This window comes from Marmota monax, unplaced genomic scaffold, assembly GCF_021218885.2.
Source record: "Marmota monax isolate L192 unplaced genomic scaffold, Marmota_monax_Labrador192_F-V1.1 WCK01_AAM20220418_F8-fsc00125, whole genome shotgun sequence".
NCBI classification, from domain to species: Eukaryota; Metazoa; Chordata; class Mammalia; order Rodentia; family Sciuridae; genus Marmota; species Marmota monax.
Window position 1 is genome coordinate 4,097,921 of NW_026695235.1, and position 17,435 is coordinate 4,115,355.

The 17,435-nt window shown below is 40.4% G+C and overlaps 1 protein-coding gene across 1 annotated transcript in view; it reads left to right on the top strand.

Moving 5' to 3' along the window:
- Positions 1–17,435, top strand: part of Mrps6 (mitochondrial ribosomal protein S6) — a 65,749-nt gene that overhangs the window by 41,833 nt on the left and 6,481 nt on the right. The window contains exon 2 of the mRNA XM_046439272.2: positions 7,139–7,278. Coding sequence (XP_046295228.1) covers positions 7,139–7,278 — 140 coding nt within the window. The remainder of the gene's footprint in view (positions 1–7,138; positions 7,279–17,435) is intronic.

A 17,435-nucleotide genomic window follows, 5' to 3' on the forward strand; every position in this document is an offset into this window, starting at 1 on the left:
GGGGACAAGGGGTTCTGGAATCAAAATATGTGATCAAAAGTTTTTGGGGTAACAGTGTCAGTGGAGCTTTGCACCCTGCCTAGGCAGGGCTGAAATTTCACACACTTAAGGTTGTTCTTCCAGGGTCTGCTAGTTGCAGAATTACTGCCATTCCCCTGGAGACCTGTTGAACTATATAGAAAGGTTAGTGCTATGGATTTTCTTTTTCAAATTGTTATGAGAATTCTTAGCAGAATTTCCAGGGACAGTCTCTCTATTGAAAAAAAAAATTTAATTTAAAGGAAATGTTTTAAAGGAGATGTCTTTAAGGTTCAACAGAGAATGGAAAAGCTTTTGCCTTTACATTTTCATAGGTTTTTATATTTTCTGTCCTGGCTGTACATGCTCTGGCCCTACAACTCTGTAGGAGGCACTCTGGAAGAGGGCAAGGTGTAGGTATGTGCCCTTAAGTTTTGTGGGTTCTAGGTGTTTTTAATTTCCCAGTGAATGGGGAGAGTGGTATTGTGCTAGTTGGGTGCTCTGGCTCAAAATGAATAGATAAATTTGTTGTTGGCAAGTTTCTTTTCTGGGACATAAGTATATATAATTAGATTAAGCATCAGTCTTTGATCCTTTCATGAATTATTGGTTAAAATAACTTTATTGAGAGGATTTTGTTTTAGGGCAAGTAAGATGCCGGTCTGTTATACTTCTCACCTCTTTGCTCTCATCTTTATTATAGAAACTGCCTGTCAGAATTTCTAGAACTGTGATTTTCAACACTTTATCTGAGGACCCTTGGGCTTCCCCAGTACTCTTGGAGGGGATCATTGTAAAGCAATAGAGTTGACCTTTGAACAACATGAGTTTGAACTTTATAGGTTCATGTATAGGCTTTCTTTCTTTCTTTTTAAATTTGGGTTCATTTGAAAAAACTCAAACAAACCACATATCCTGGAAATATAGAAAAAAGGAAAAGACACATCATAAATACTTAGATGATAGTCTATTTTATCATTGAGTACCATAAAGTATACACAAATTATAAAGAGTTAAAATTTATACATGTACATATTTAGATTATATGTGGACAAATAAAGTTATAGTATTGAATCATAATTGCATAAAAGTAAGTGTAGAACACATTGTAATTCTTTAATAATTTCCTACCTATCTCTTGTTGATGTTGTAGTGAGCTCAGGTATTGCAGGTATCTGCTTAAAACACTGTGTGGATGTAGTTACCACATGAGCAGTTCCTCTGTACCGTAAAAAGTATCCTGCCATTTGTCATGTTTTTTGCTGTGTGTAATACATACAACATAAAAGTATATTAATTGACTCCTATGTTACCAGTGAGGCTTCTGGTTAACAGGCTATTAGTATTAAGTTTGGGGGTATTCAAAAGTTGGGCTTGGATTTTCAACCTCTGGAGATGGGGTGTCAGCACAGCCAAGTGGGTAAAAGAGCAAGCACATTGACATAAATTTGGACAGTGGTACCAGTTTCCACTAGTAGTCCATGTATTCTTCACCACCACACAATTGCAGTTTTCAAAAAAGGCAGTTTCACTTAGGAATGCCCTTTAGAATGATGAATGGTACCAGAATAGAGAGGAATTTAGCTTTGGTAGGGGATTTAGAAGTGATTGGGTGCAACCTCCCACCCACTGCAAATATTGATGAAGGTGTGCATCCAATATCTTATTTGTGTATCTCAGGTGATGGAGAGCCAATACTTTACATGGCAACCAATTTCATTTTCATACAGCTGTATTTTTCAGAAATGTGTTCTGCAAAACACAAAGGCTGTTTTTCTGTAAACTTTACCCTTTGATTCTAGTCTACCCTTGAGGTCAAATCAAAAAGCAAATCTCTTTTACATAATAGACCTGCAAATATTTTAAGTTAGCTGTTGGGTTTTCTTTGTCTTTTGTATACTAATGGTTATGGTCATTTTAGTAATTGATAATGTAAAAATTGATTTTAATTTTTTCTAGGAGTAATTATTTTAAAAAATACTGTTACGTTAAATTGCCAGGTGATACTTTATCTTACCAGCAAATAATTAGAACAATGTAATTTTTTTCTTTTTCTATATACATGACAGTAGAGTGTATTTTGACATACGTACATGAACTACAGCTCATTCCAATTAGGATCCCATTCTTGTGGTTGTGTACATAATGTGGAGTTACACTGGTCATGTTAAAATATAGTCTTTAAAAATATATATATAGTCTTATCAATTTTGAAATGAAATATTAACTCTGGTCACTGTGGCCATGCAGTAGATCAGTATAACTTCTCTCACCTAACTGAAACGTCTTACACTTTGACTAACAAGGTTCTTCTCCCCATTCCCTACCTCACTTCCCTCAATAAATGGAACAACCATCCTACTCTTCATGCCTGCATTCTGCTCTTTTAGATTCCGCACATAACTGAAATCATGCTGTAGAACAATGTAACTTTTATCATTTATATTTATATTTGTATGTGTATTTGAACTTGATGTCGAAATATGTGAAATGTTTTATATAGCTATGAACTGCATAATGGCTTTTCATTCAGTGATGGATTGCATATAAGCTAGTGATCTCATAAGATTATATGACTTAATGATAGCATATGTTTGCATAGTGACCGAATGCATGACTGCATTTAGTTTCACTTCTAGATGAATTCTGGATCTTTTTGAAATATAATATCAGTATTAACAGCATTTTGGTACTACATAAGACAAAGAGGAAAGCACTAGTATTGTAATTTGGCTTCATTATTATGGTCACTACCCTGGCAGTGAGCATTGTATTATAGATAGGAGAAAACTCAGGGGATCCTTGAGAGAAGATAGGAATAAGGAAGCAAGAGATGCTCTTAGGAAGGTACAATTGATACCTTAAATAATTTAACCATCTGTCTATACTTATTCCTTATTGTGGACTCTTAAGACTTTGGAATAAAGTTGTGTACCTGATGAGCAAAGTTAGCAAAAGAATATTGATTGATTATCATAAGTGATGTTAGAAGTAAATGAGAATGACATCAGGAATGCCCGGAAGGGGTGATGAAGATTCAGAAAGGAGGGGCATAAAAAAGAAACTTATCAAATTGTGTATGTCCTCAGGAGGTATTGAGAATTACAACATTATAAATATTGTTTAGGTAAGGCTTGTAGAAACAGAAAAATTGAGAACCACTTATTTGGCAAAGGAGAAAACTTGAGGCATGACTTTATCCAAAGTGTTATAGCTCATTAATCAGTGATCAGGGACTAGATTCCGGTTTTCCTAGTTCCAGTTCATATTCATTATTTATTTTCCACTCAGCCCCCCAAAATTGTTTAATTGGCATATTGGTAGGTTGGGAAAGTCTCAGAGGGTACTGCTTTCAGATGGGTGGGGAAAGCTCATTAAAAAGCATGCATGACTTAGAATAGATGGAATTGAATGGCTCAGAGACCTTGTAACTGAGAATCATAGCCACAAAATCATTTGCTTTCAATGAACCATATACTTTTACAAATTGTGCTAAACAGACCCCTCACACCCCCAGCCTAAGTATTTCATTTTATTGGATCTCTAGGCTTCACCAAATTAGGGAGGCTGAATTTTGCAACCTGGGTTGATTAGATTAAGAGCATGTGGATGGGGTGGTGAGTACAGAATCTGTTCTGAGCCCTGTGGTAAGTTGAGGCTGATGGTGGTCATTCATTAGGTGGTAACCCTGTGTGTTTCTCTGATGGCCCATCCTATGGGGAATTCACTTTTTCTACCTCTCAGTCACTGGCCAGACTTGTGGGTTATCTGGTGCATTTTAGGGTGAGTGGATTGAGGCCCTACCAATTTCTTCAATCCATCACAATGTGAAGCAGGGATTAGCTGAATAGTAAAGGATTTAGGAATTGGGCCATATGGTCTCTGTTTTAACCACAGATCTCCCTTTAAGCACAAAAGCGGCCCTTAGACATTATGCAAATTCATGAGTTGGCCGTGTTCCAATAAAACTATTTGCAAAAATAGGTAGTGATCTGCATCTGGCCCATGGGCCCTGGTTTGCTGAGCCTGCTTTATTATAGGAGGGACATGTTGGACTACCCTAATAAACAAGAAATGTTTTTGCTCTTCCTTCAGTCTTTTTAACATTTGGGGTAATTTGAAGTTGCAGTCAAATTAGTATAACCATTCAAGTATTCTTCCAACATGACCTTTACATACCAAACAGGTGTGTTTTGATATTTTCCTAAATTACATTCTTGTTAGCAGCATTTCCCCATTTTGGCGCAGATGTTAAAAAAATTATTTTACAAGCTTTTACTTCAGAAGAGGGTACTCCCTATTTCACGCTGTAAACAATTTGGTTAGATTTTAAACAAGACATGAGATATTGAAATAGTCCTCTTTAATCAAGCAAAACTTAAAATTTATGATTTAGGTTACTAATCAAAAGACTGTAGGAATCTATAATTTTTTAAATCCATCACCCAATCTTTATTTGGATAGACTGTACATCCACTGTATTATAAGTTAATTGATGCAATGCCAGGTCAAGAAATAGCATTTTTAATGAAATGAAATATTATCCTACTGTTAATAATGAGGCTTCTGCAGAAATACGAAAATGTCTTTGTGAACTACTGAAATGTGAAAATTCAGTTTTCATGTGATTAGAACTGCATATATTTGATACTATCATAAGGAGCAATTGCCATAGAGTTTTTACATAGTTAATGGGAAGAGATTTTGATCCCTGATGTTATTATTTTCAGGAAAATTCTGTTTTATCATAAGGTTGGTTAAATATATAAACATAATATTTCAGTTGGGATTATTTAAATCAATAGTGGACTACAACATGAGACAAAAGTGAAACTATTCTAAGCTTAAAGCTAATAGTGCATTGATAATGTCTTAGCAGTATTTGTCAGAAAGAAAATGTATCCAATATAGTACATTTTCCATGGTCACCAGAATGACACTTGTTTTGCAGTTTTCTGATCATTGCAGCCACGGGGAGAAAGCCTTTTATTCAGTTCCCTCCTGTACTTCAAGATCTCCTTGCTTGTGTTGTTCCCTGAGTTCTGAGAAGTGCCCCTGTTTGCCACGCCTTCCACCTCCCCTGGCTGTTTTCCTTTTCCTTACCACAGGTTCTTCAGTTACTAACTGCCTTGTCATAGCATCTCTTAGAGGCTCAGTTCCAAGTCTGTAAAGCTTCTCAGCTCCTTTTTTACTTTATTTTATTTCTTGGTGAAGGTTAAATATGTAATAATAAAACACTACTAGACCAATGTCAGGCCTGTTGCAGTCAGATAGTAAATCATGGCTGTCATCGTTGTTGTTATTTAAAAATGCTACATTTAATCTCTTGACTGGTGCATTTGCCATTAACTCCTGTCTTACTCTTATGTGTTTTTTCTCCTGAAACACTTTGCTCAGACTTGCTTGCCCCTTGAGCTCTGGCACTTTCTCCCTGTCATTGCTGTCCCACCTTTGCCTTGGGAACTGCAATCTGCCTTCTGACCACATGTTGCTAAGTGCCCCTGTACTCACCAGGTTTTTTTTTTTTTTTTTTTTTTTTTTTTTTTTGTGGCTCTTTACTCCATTCTCAACCCCACATTGTGGAGGCTGCCTCTTTTCTTAATTTTTTTGTGACAGGGCAGGCTCCTGATATTCCTCATAGTTTGACTTTGAGTCCTCTTGTCAGCTTCTAGATGTTTATGCTCTTCAAGGTTCTGTTGTTCATACCTCTTCTCCCCTCACTGCAGGAGTCACCTCCTCAGGGCTTCCAGTAGCTGGATGCACAGATGACTATAAAACATGCATTTCTAACCCACCTGTATTTTGAACTTCGAATTTCTATCTTTGGGTCAACCCTGGGAGCCACAGACATCTCACACTTTGTGTGTCCTAAACCCAGTTCATTGTTTATTGTCCCCAGCTGGTTTCTCCAGATTTCTGTCAGATGCTAATGACAGTGCTATTCTCTAGCCACCAGGTTTTGGTGCCCTCTTTTGCCACAGCTTACCCTCCTTCTCCACATTGTACAAGTTGGATTTTTCAGGTTTATTGTGAATTATCTTCCCACATTTTGTTGTTAATGTATATACATATAGAGATGTCTAGAAATACTTCAGATGGTTCAAGTCTTATATCTCTGGGTGATTGGATTTTATATTGGCTGAATTTTATTTTTTATAAAGGCTTTTATTACTTATGTCATCAAATCCAGCCTATTGTCATCTTCTCAGCCCTCCTTGACCTGATCTCATCCTCTGGGACTTGTGGCTCTATCTCAGTGGCCTCATGCATTCTTGCCCTTATTCCTGTACTTGGTGCCTGGTTTGTTTGTGTGTTCCATCTCCAGTCTTCATTTTCAGGGCTCCTGCCATGTAAGCTTTCCTTAATGAGGCCATTCTCCCAACTAAAGGTGTTTCTTCCTTCCATGAGCCCCCTGGTCTCTCTGCTACTCTTTTGTTCTTCTTTCTGATCTTCTTCCATGTGTTTTATTAGATTGTAAGCTCCATGAGGGCAGAGATTGGGACTTATCCTTCCCCCTTTTGGTTATAGCCTTCTAACATTTCTTTTTTTAGTTGTAGATGGACACAATTTCTTTATTTTTATGTCGTGCTGAGAATTGAACCCAGTGCTTCACACATTGAGGCAGGTGTTCTACCACTGAGCTCCAGCTCCAGCCCATCTTCTAACATTTCGGGAACTACAGGCTGTGGTTTTGGTAGAATGGTCAACTAAGGTGTTCAGACAACAGGATGCTCTTCTCCTGGAGTTTAAGTTATAAGATACAAGGACTGACCAGTGATTTGTACTGATTGTACCTGGCTCAGGTGTTCTGAAGAAGCCACTCATAAGTTCCTGCCTCCCAGGTTCTTGGAGCTGATCTGACCTTGGAACTCTCTGAAGCCTGATTCTCCATATTTTTCCTCTGTGTCTGTGAGCTGTCATATCTTTATAATAAACATCTCCTCTCACACTCTTAAGTTAACCAAAACCAAATTTCTGTTGCTTTAACCCAGAGATCCCTGCCAGTAGAGGTGTTATGATTGGAACTGACTGCACTTAATCATTCTAGTTCTCATATTGATTGTGATGATTATTTTTTTTTATTTCTCTTTAAAAATGAAAACAAACAATCAAAAACCAGCCAGAGACTGCTGCTGCTTTGAAACGGACAATAGAAGCCCTGATGGACAAAGGAGCCATAGTGAGGAACTTGGAAAACCTGGGTGAGCGAGTACTTCCTTATAAGATCTTCGCCCACAGTCAGCAGCACAGGAAAGGCGGGTAAGTTTCTTCATGAAGTGCGTGGAAAATGTCTTTGATGGACTCATTAGAGAATACTTATCTATCTTAGAAATTATCATAATTTTGCAGTCAAATCCCTCTTTTATTGGGTGTCATTCAGGTTGTATCACAGCAGTATCATGTTGTAAATAGGATTCAGTTATGCTGGCCCTTGGCAGACTATAATCAGAGCAAAATAGGCCATCCTACACACAGAGGCTTATAAGCTCTCAATTATGGGAGGCTTTTCTTGTCAAACTGAACATCTTTGTCCCTGACATTTTCTTTTAACTTTTGTCTTTAAAACACCTCAGTGAACAGTGTGTGTCCACATACTCAGCACATTCTTTTTGAGTATGTAGGTTGCAGAGACGCAGATGTGCTTCTTTTGACCAGTATACACCAGCAGAGCTAATCCACAGGAAAAGTGTGGTTTTACCCACTCCAATTAATGATCAGTTTTCTGTAGTGGCATTTTTTTCTCTCACAGGGTACAGCATCTTCCTCAAACAAGGGTTTGATACTGTGCTAATAACTATCTTTGTAAATAATGTATAGAGGGGGTTTGAAGCTTATTTAAGCTTTAGTTAGTGGTGTCTTTTTTACATGCAAGGTTTCTGGTTTGGGGGAAGAATCTTCTCATATTTTGTTGGGTTTTGTAGGTCGGTATTAGAGAAGATGGAATTAGTCTTTAGCACAGTGGGGCAAGCCCGGGGCAAAAGATGCCACTCTCCCTCCAGTACTCAGCAGCTCTCTGTGGTGAGCAATTCATTTAGCTTTTCTATTCCAGCTTCCTTGGGCATGGAATTCAGATGGTCATTCTCTCATTCATATTGTCCCAGGGATCAAGCAGTATAATCTCTGCAGATGTGCTTTGTGGACAAAATGCTGCTTCAGTCTTGTTTTGTGGTCATGTGCAGGTGGAATGCATGTTGGGGTCTCAGTGGAGTCACACCTCAACAGAGGCTTTCTTACGGCATTTCAGCTTCTACTGGGATGTGGCATGTGCTACAGACCTCCTCTTTTGCTTGCCTCACATTATTTTATGCTAGTGTTCAGCTTCTTGAGAGCACCTGGGAAGAGAGTACCTGAGCATTGCTAAGCAACAGGAAATACACAATGGCTAGGCTTCTTCCACAATCAGGGAGTGAGGAATGGAGATTGTGAGGGGTATGTGTAACTAAGTTCCCTCCCTCCCTCCCTCCCTCCTTTTCTTCTTTCCTTCCTTCCTTCTAGATTTAAACACAAATGGGTATGGCTTTAACAACAAGATGGTGGATTTTGTTTATAAAGGAGCATATAAGTCATGTAGTGATAGGCACCTGTAGTCCCAGCTGAGGGAGAAAGATGAATTGAGCCCAGGAATTTAAGGCCTGCCTGGGCAACTTAGACCCCCATTTCCAAACAAACAAAAGAGAACAGAGCATATAAGATCTGGCCAGGAATTATTAGCCAGGTTCTCAGATGGAAGGCACTGTACAGAGAGAAAAGTCAGTTTCCTCATCCATGTGGTACTGCAGGGGTATCCAGTAGGAGGACCTCCTTCTACAGTTTTTCCGAGCACAGGACTTTTAACTTTTTTGAGGGCTGGTGTGACCAGCACTCTAGAATATGCACTTCTAACAAGTGCATGGGGGAATGTTGATGTTGCTTGTTTAGGATCACGCTTTGAGTGCCATCATATGAACTCCTTTAGTATCAGGCCTCTGTGTGCAGTGCTGGGGATATGTGTGTGTGTGTGGCAGGGGTCACTCTTTTCTTTATGGGTAGAATAAATTCAGGTCTTAGAAGAACTCCCCTGAAACTGCTGACAGCGCTAGCCCTGCACTTTGAATTCCTGACCAAATCTGCATGTGCTTCACCAAGGACTTGATTACATTCACTTAATACATTCGCTTTTAAAGATCTTATTTCTGTTTGTTGTTGTTGTTTGTTTGTTTGTTTGTTTTAACTTCACTGTCCTTAGCAAAGGAGAGACAGCACACTTAGAGTGTATACATGTGTGTGTGGTATACATTCATAGAAAGGAAATTCCCAGCTGTGGTCGGAGAGGTTTAGCTTATTTTTCTGAGACAAGTCAGTGCCTGGTATTTATTTGTTTTAAAGGTACTCTTTTTCCCAATGTTTATAGAGAAGCTTCAAAACAAAAATGGGGTGTATGTGATCAGTTAGATATGGAAAGCCTTGCATGATCTACTCCCTTCTAAAAACTTATGTGCATTGGCATATGAATGGTGGTAAGCCCTTCGGTTAAATCCCATTGACCATATTGCCTTTTAATTTTGTAAAAACTGTGAATATTCTCCACAGTGACTTTTGGTCACTGAGCATATGAGAGCAAGTGTATTGGAATTAACTGGATAAAGAGAAGCCAGTGATGTGTCCAGATGGGAGCTTGAGATTAGTTGGATATTCTCTTGGTTTTGGCCAGTCCCCTGGAGTCACTAACCTTAGTCAACTTTTCCTTCAGTTGGCAAACTATTCATATTATTGCACATGGTCAAAATGATATTGCAGATATTTATTAAGTGGATTATGTGCTCTTGGTTGCTAGAAGCTGGAGAAGTCTCACTTTTAAAAAATAGTTAAGAAGAAACAGAGTGGACTTGTCACCTGTGCATTTAGTAGTCAAAGTTTTGGCTAATTTTCAGCAGCTGAGGAGGCCACGACATATATTTGCAGTTTAGGCAAGGCACCAGTTTTAATCTTGATGCTAGTTGTGAGAGCCATTCTTCTAGCTGGGTTGTGGAGTAAGCCTAGATGCCCTTTGAGAATCACATTCCATTGTGCTATTATTGCTGGTACTGTGTGCTTTTATTTTTACATTCACAAGAAGAAGTGGTCTGTCCTAGTGGTATCCATAGGTCTCAGGATGGTTCCTGGTGTCAAGGAATTTTCCGTCTAATTAGGGACTTGGCTGCTTAGTAATCTAGGTACCAACAAAGGGACTGTGAGTAAAGGTGCCTCATAGCAGTAGGGCCAGGGCCAGGCCCAGGCTGACAACCAGCTGTCCCTGTCACAGTTAGTTTCCCAGCATGTTGGGTGATTACCACTGCCATTCTCTATCCCTACCTCCTCCCCCAGATTGGCCCCCTGCTGCATATAGGCCAGATGGGCTGAAGGATAGACAGTGCCTGGCAAGGAGAGAGCCACTGCCTTAGAGTTATCAGGGATGTCTTCCAGCGGGGGACACTTTGGGAATGGTGCCATTACTTATTATTTTATCAGCCTATTTCCAGGTTATGCCAAAAATAAAAATATAGTCATTTCCATCCCAAATATTAATTTGGTCAGTCCCTACTTTAGAGATAAGTATGTTCCAGAAATTTGTCTGTAAGTTCGTTGTTTGTAACTAAGAACTGTTTTCCCACTGGAACAACTTGGTTAAGTTCCAAGTCTGGTCCACAGAAATATACTCAATTCATTTTCTCTGAGGGTCAGAAGTTGATGGGCCATTCATGTTCAGCTGAGGACCATTTTAAATTTGTTTTTAAAGATACTAGTCTTTGTTCTATCTGGCAGCAGAATGGAGCCTGGGTCTGTTCACCCTTATCAGGGATGGGGTCAATATCTCAGACACCTTAATAAAAGGGGTTCACACTAGTTTTCTATTTCCCCAAGGGCGATACTGTCTCAAGCCAAGTTTCCCTCACCCCTACCAGGTGATGTGAACTTAAAAACAGTGAAGTTGACCAGCTGCACCTGTTGTTTGGGGTGGTTGGGGACTTTTAATTCTCCTGAACCAGCTTTCCAGATGGAGATTTCTAGCCTCATTTACAACCTGTTGTCACCAGGCAGTGTCTGGAAACCACTGGTGCCCAACCTAGAGGGGCGGGGGGTCTTAGGACAGCAAGGAACTGCTCCTAGTTCTGGATTTGCTTTAGTCTCTTACAGGCCTCTTCATTAACTGCCCCCTGTGCTTTCATGTGCCCACCCTGATGTGCTTGTCTACTCCATGGGGAAGGCAAGGTGCTGTGAATATGCTTGCTATATTCCTCGCTGTCTGAAAGGGAAGGATGTGCCCCACAGAGTGGGGAGCAGTGGGAGTTGATGCTCCTTTAGACCCTTGTAAAGGGGCAGGTAGCTTACTGAGTACTAGTTGACATGCACACCATTTGAGATCCTCTTTCCACTAGATGGGGCTGGACAGGGAGAGATTCCAGTGCAGCAGAGAGAACTATAGACGGAGGAAGCTGGTCCATATTTCAGTGTTGGGCTTCTGTGTGCTGTAAAAGGCTGCCTCAGTGGTGTTAGACTCCATTTACTTGGTCTGACTTTATTTAGTGCTGTGAGACTGTGCTGCCTGCTGGACCTGTAAATAAAGAGTTCTTCAGTAGTAAAGGGGGTTCTGCCTCTTTTTCCCCTTCTTTTTCCATTCTCATCCACTTTAAAATTTGGATAGGTGCTTACAGCAAAGTTCTGCTGGCCTACATACAAGATACCGTTCTATTTACGGGTAAGCAGAATGATAAAAATAACTGACTCTATGGTGAATCAGTGGAATTTTACTGACTTGCTCCCCAAGTGTATCGGCAGTTTACTCCAAGAGTGCTGGCACCATCTCTAGAGGAGATTGATTCTCCTCTGTAGTTTTCCCGTTAGCTAACATTTCCATGTTCTTGTGCTTTCCTGCCAGCATCAAGTCAAGGCCAGCATCCTGACCCCATTCTTGAGTATAGGTATGCTGCAGCCTGTTTCAAGGCAAGGCTGTTGAGTCCTGGGAGGTTTCTAAGTGGCAGTACCCCAAGATTTGTAAGGATTCTGCTTTGTAAGGTTCTTAAAATGAGACCCAATTGATATAAAAAGAAATGAGGCTTTTGCATGCAGACAGTGCCTTGTTTTTAAGGTGAATAATTTACTGTCTCTGTGAAGCCTGAATCCAGAAAGATTTAACCAATATAGTCTAGGAACTGGCATCCAAACAGATCTGTTTCCTATCTACAAAAAGGCTCCAAGATGCTTCAAGGCTGCAAAGCCCTCCCTCCCCCTCCTCTACCTCCTCCACCCACTGGGCGCCACTGAGTGCTTCAGTGGAAATTTCCACTTGTCTGACAGGGGGAAGGGGAGGTTGTCTGAGAGAGACATACAAAGAATATAACTCTAATTCAAGCAAGCTCTTTTTGTAGAAAACTTGTAAATACAGGGTTAAGACAAAAATGCAATTAAAAAAAAAAAAACCACCTTTCTTGCATTTAAGTATACTACAAGAAAACAAATTTTCTCCCTTAAAACCTGGAGGAGTGGGACTGGGAACTGGCAGCCGCAGGCAGTCTGCACAGTCTGGTGTCAGAAGATGACCAAGTGGTACCCAGGGTCTAGGATGACCCTGGGGACATGGAAAGCAGCTGTTTCCCTCATGAGGACACTGCTGTGGATGGTATTCATTTTTTCAAGCATTGAGCACAGTTTGTCCTGGAAGCTGTTTCTCTGGGTCTTTTCAGATCTCTGAAAGAGTTTTCTAGTGTGAAAATGTCTTAAGAAATCGAAAGGAAGGTAAATTGACACTTTGAAGACCATGTGGGTAAGTTCAGCCTGGAGAGTACTTGACTGTTCTTTTGAATGTTGGTATCTGATAAAAAATGACTTGCGGGGAATGAAATTGACTAAATTTCGTTGTGTTCATGTACAAATATGTAACAACAAATCCCAGTATTATATGTAATTCTAGTACTAAGAAAAAAAAAACTTGAAAAAAGAAAATATTTTTCCCAGTTAAAAAAAAAAGAAAAAGAAAATGCCTTAGTGTACTGAACCTGTTTTGGCCCCTCTTCTCTTCCACTTCTGCAAAGTTGGTGTGCTTACAAGTTCAGGCTTTTCTGTAGGGAAGAGATGTGCTTAGGAAAGCTGATACCAGCCTCGTAGATGAACAGATTCTATAATAGAACCACACATGGGGAGACACCACTTTAAAGCAAATATTGCGAGGCGTTATATGTTTTAGACAGTGGTAGTGCTTAGGCTTAGGCTACCTTGTATGCATGCAGAACCATTTCCCTTACACCATGCAGCACATGGCTGAAGGTGCTGGGAATTAGATTTTAGATTGTTTTTCCAAAATTATTGTCTACTTATTGGTTCAATCACTGACTAGAATAAAATGGAAAATAGAAAACGGAAAGCTAGCTCTTTGCAGTATTTTATTATTTTTTCCTCATTGCAATGTCTGCTTTGGGGTAGTTGCAGTATAGTCATAACTCTAAATTATTCTACTATAGTGAGGAGTTTATAGTGAGGATATAGATGGAAATAAGAGAGTCCATGTGTAGGATTTCAGGTCTTGTGTTCTGATTCTGCCTACATTGGTGAGGGCAGGAAGCAAGCATTGGTAATCTCATGGTGACTCTGTAATCTTCTGGTTCCTTTCCTCTCTCAGGCAGGGTGAAGGTGGAGCCAAGGGCTCCCAGATTCCTTGGGAGACTCTGAGTGCTTTTCTGCATCCTGCCCTTGAACTCAGCTCCTGAATTTCAGATGCGTGCGATACCCCATCAGGATGTAGAGAGTGGACATCAAGATAGTTCCAAGGTCATTTTTTCCACCTAACCTTTGGGACTTGAGCTGTCATGTGAATGGTATCTCCCCTCAGGCCTCAGGAACTGTCTGGATCCACAACTCCAAGTGGGTTACAAGGCTCTCCTGGGTGTTTATTTTCACATCTGCAAAAAGCCTCATTCTCATTCTTTGAGTCATCTGTTGTTAGCTAAGCCCAGCAGCCCACAGTTGGGTGTCTGTGATTGTCATGGCATTGCCACAGTCTCCAGCAGGAATGGGAATCTTGTTGAAGTCATAGAATCCTGGGTTTCTGCTGGCACAGCAGCCCTTGCATCTTCTCTCTGCAGCTAGACTGTGTGTTCCAGGAGAACGTCCCCCTTCATCGTTTCAGACTCCTGAGGTTTGCCTGTAGGGTACTCAATAATCAGGTTTGCTCTGACAGTAGGTCGGGTTGGAGGAGGAATCTTTACTGGAAGTAACAAATAATTGATCCTTCATATATGGGAGGGACATGATGAACCATTTACCTGTGTTCTTGGGCCACTCAGGGAGACAGGTTGTGTGTGTCCTGAACTTCTGCTTGGTAACCTTATGGTGGGGAGGTAAGGAGCTCACCTTTCAGCAAGGAGTGAACACAGTAAGATCTTCCCATCTCTGAGCCACTTTCCCCTTTTTCTGTTTGGCCACATTTCCTTTTCATGGAAATTTTCATGGTGTAATAAGGAAGGAGCCACGGGAGTGGAAGCAGTCTTTGCCCTCAACAGCCGCAGGCACAGATCAGCAGGGAGATAAGCGTGAAATGACAGTCACAAGCTGTGGTTGTGGGTGCAAACCATTTGCATTTTGGCCAGCACTTAGGGTTTGGTTGTTGAAGGAGTGTCATGAAGGAATTGAGAGAGTAAAGAAGAGTGGGCTTTTGGTGGCAATAGGGAGCTTCCAGAAGCCATTCCACAGCCCAGTCCTAGAATTTCCAGACCTTTTTCTAGGACTTGGTTTTACAGATAGAGGGAGGAGCTGTGTGGTCTGGGGTCTGGAGTCTGGAGCTTGCCTCTTAAATCTTTGTGACCTGGGGCAGATCACTTCCCTTTCTGGCTTTGGTATTCTCCTGTGAAGGGTTGGGCTGCATTGTCCTTATTGTCCTTTCTAGCAGTTAGTCTATGATTTTGTAACTCATTTCGTTACCAAGCAGTCAGTGGCTTCTCGCGTCCTAGAGTTGCTCTGTTTGAGTCCTGGCTATGGCCACTTAGTAGCTGAGTGAGCTCAGGCTAATGAGGGAACCTTTCTGGAGTCTCTTTTAGTGATGTTAGATTCTAAGACTTGGTGCGGGCAGAGTGTATGGAAACCACACACTAGAAAGTTCCAGGAGTCTTCGTGGCTGGGAGAGCACTGCTGGAACCACACAACAGCACTCAGCTCCACTTCCTCTTCTTCCACTTTCCTAATTTCTCCCATGGAGTGGGGTTTCTGCTGCCCTTCATCCTCCTCAGAAGCTGTTTAAAAGATATGAAAGCACTTTGAAAATTAGAGAGTGCTGTTATTATGTAAGGCGCTTCTTTCTTTTTAAGTTCTGAAATATGAGGTTTGTGATCTATCTGGCTTCTATTCTTTTTGCCCATATCACAAAATGATATCCAGAAGCTCTGGTTGTGTTTCTTAGGATTATCTGGTGAGTGCTGGTCTGTGAAGAACATGGTTTAGGAAGACTGAGGATTGATCGACAGAGGATGTAAATACACTTTTAGTGGCAGCTGTAAACATACTTTCTCTTAGAACATGTGGGCTAACTTCTAAGATAGCCCACAAAAGTGCCTTAGACCTGCGATGCAATTGAATAGAAAATGGAAGAAAACAGTTCTTGCCATTAATGATATTATAAGTAAAACTGAGACAACCCCAGACAGTATTTGAGGAAGTTGAAGGGCAGCCTTTACTTGGGGGAGCAGGAGATGGCTGTGGACTTGCTAAACAGGGCTGGCAGTGGTGATGACTCTGTCAGTTGGTGCCTCAGAGCAGCCCAGGCCCTTGCTGAGCACCTCCCTCCCATGTTATCCGACACACTGCCCTTAAGCTGCCCGCACAGGTGTACAAGTGGAATGAAGTAAGAAACTAAAGGCAAAGAAAGAAGCAGGGAGGTGCGCAGAGAGTACATATATGTTCAAAGGAAAACTACCTGCTGTCGTGGGAATGCTAGCAGACAGAGTAAGGTCACAACTCCTGCATGGTAGCTTGGAAGGACATTTTGATGAATAGTGAGCAAAAGAACAAATGAATAAATGGGAAGAAAGAAGTGCTGGGGAAGCTCTCCTCCTGCCACCAGGTGGCCAAAATAGAATTAGTGGAGGGCAAGGAAAGTGAGGAAAAGACTGGTGCTGGCATAGAGCAGGTAATTTGAGATTGTTCACACTTATTTTTCAGGCTCTACTCCAGAGCCTTGTTCAAGGCAAGCAATCAATAATTAAATGTGGAACAAATGAGTAGTTCATTAGTTAGGTGATTGCAACCCTATTGTCTGCCGTATGGGGATAGAAATAAGCAAGTAGAATTAAGCCCTGGCCAGGTTGGTGCGTAGTTTCCAGAGTAAGCAAATATGTGTGCAAGTCACTTATCTCAAGAAGCTCATAAAATGATGGAAGAGTTTACACCATTTCTGCTTCAATTTTCAAGGAATCTAGGAGGCTTCATTGGTTGTAACTGCTCCCTTGTCTTTCCTACCCCATTATCAGGTCATTTACCAAGTCCTGCACATTCAGCTTCCTAAGTACTATTTTTAAATCAATGACGTTATAGAGGTAATTTAATAGATATACAATAAAACTGCACATATTTAAAGTATACAATTTAATAAGTTTTGATATACACACACACCCATGAAATCACCGCAATCAAGATAATAAACTTTCGTCATCCTGTCTTCTCCTGTCCTTGTGATCCCTTCCCTCTTGTCCTCCACCCAAAGCAACCCAATTGCTCTCTTTCATTTCAGATTTGTTTTTTATTTTCTGGAATCTTAGATGCAATCAGGCAGTATGTACTCTTTTTACTCCAGTTTCTTCATTTGAAATAATTGTTTTAAGACATGTCAATAGTGTGTATCAAGAGTCTAACTCCTTGTTGTTGCGGAGTTGCTTACCACCATATGCTTATCATTTGACTGATATGCATGTTGCTTCCAGTCTGGGTTGCTCCAGACAGCAAGGCACAGATATTGTATGGACCTGTGCTCTAAATTCTCTTGGGTAAATCTAGAAATAAAATGGCTTGATCATAATAGCAGTTATGTATTTTTTAACTATTCAAGAAAATGTCAAATGTTTTCTCAAATTGGTTAGAGCATTGACAGTCCCAGTACTCGTATATGAGAGTTCCAGTTTCTCTCAGTCCTTACCAACACTTGTTATGGTCAGTCTTTTTAAATTTAGCTATTTTGGCAGAAATCACTTTGTGGCTTTAATTTGTATTTTATCAATGATTGATGGTTTTAAGTATCTTTTCATGTGCTGTTTTTTGTCATTATGTATCTCATGAAATGTGTTTTCAAGATTGTATTCTGGGTAATAGTATTTTATCAACAGTTTTTAAATTTTTTGATCATAGTCATTTTAATATTAAACTAAGTCTTAATTTGCATTGGTGTTGTATCTGAGGACACTTGGCTTCACCCGGGGTCC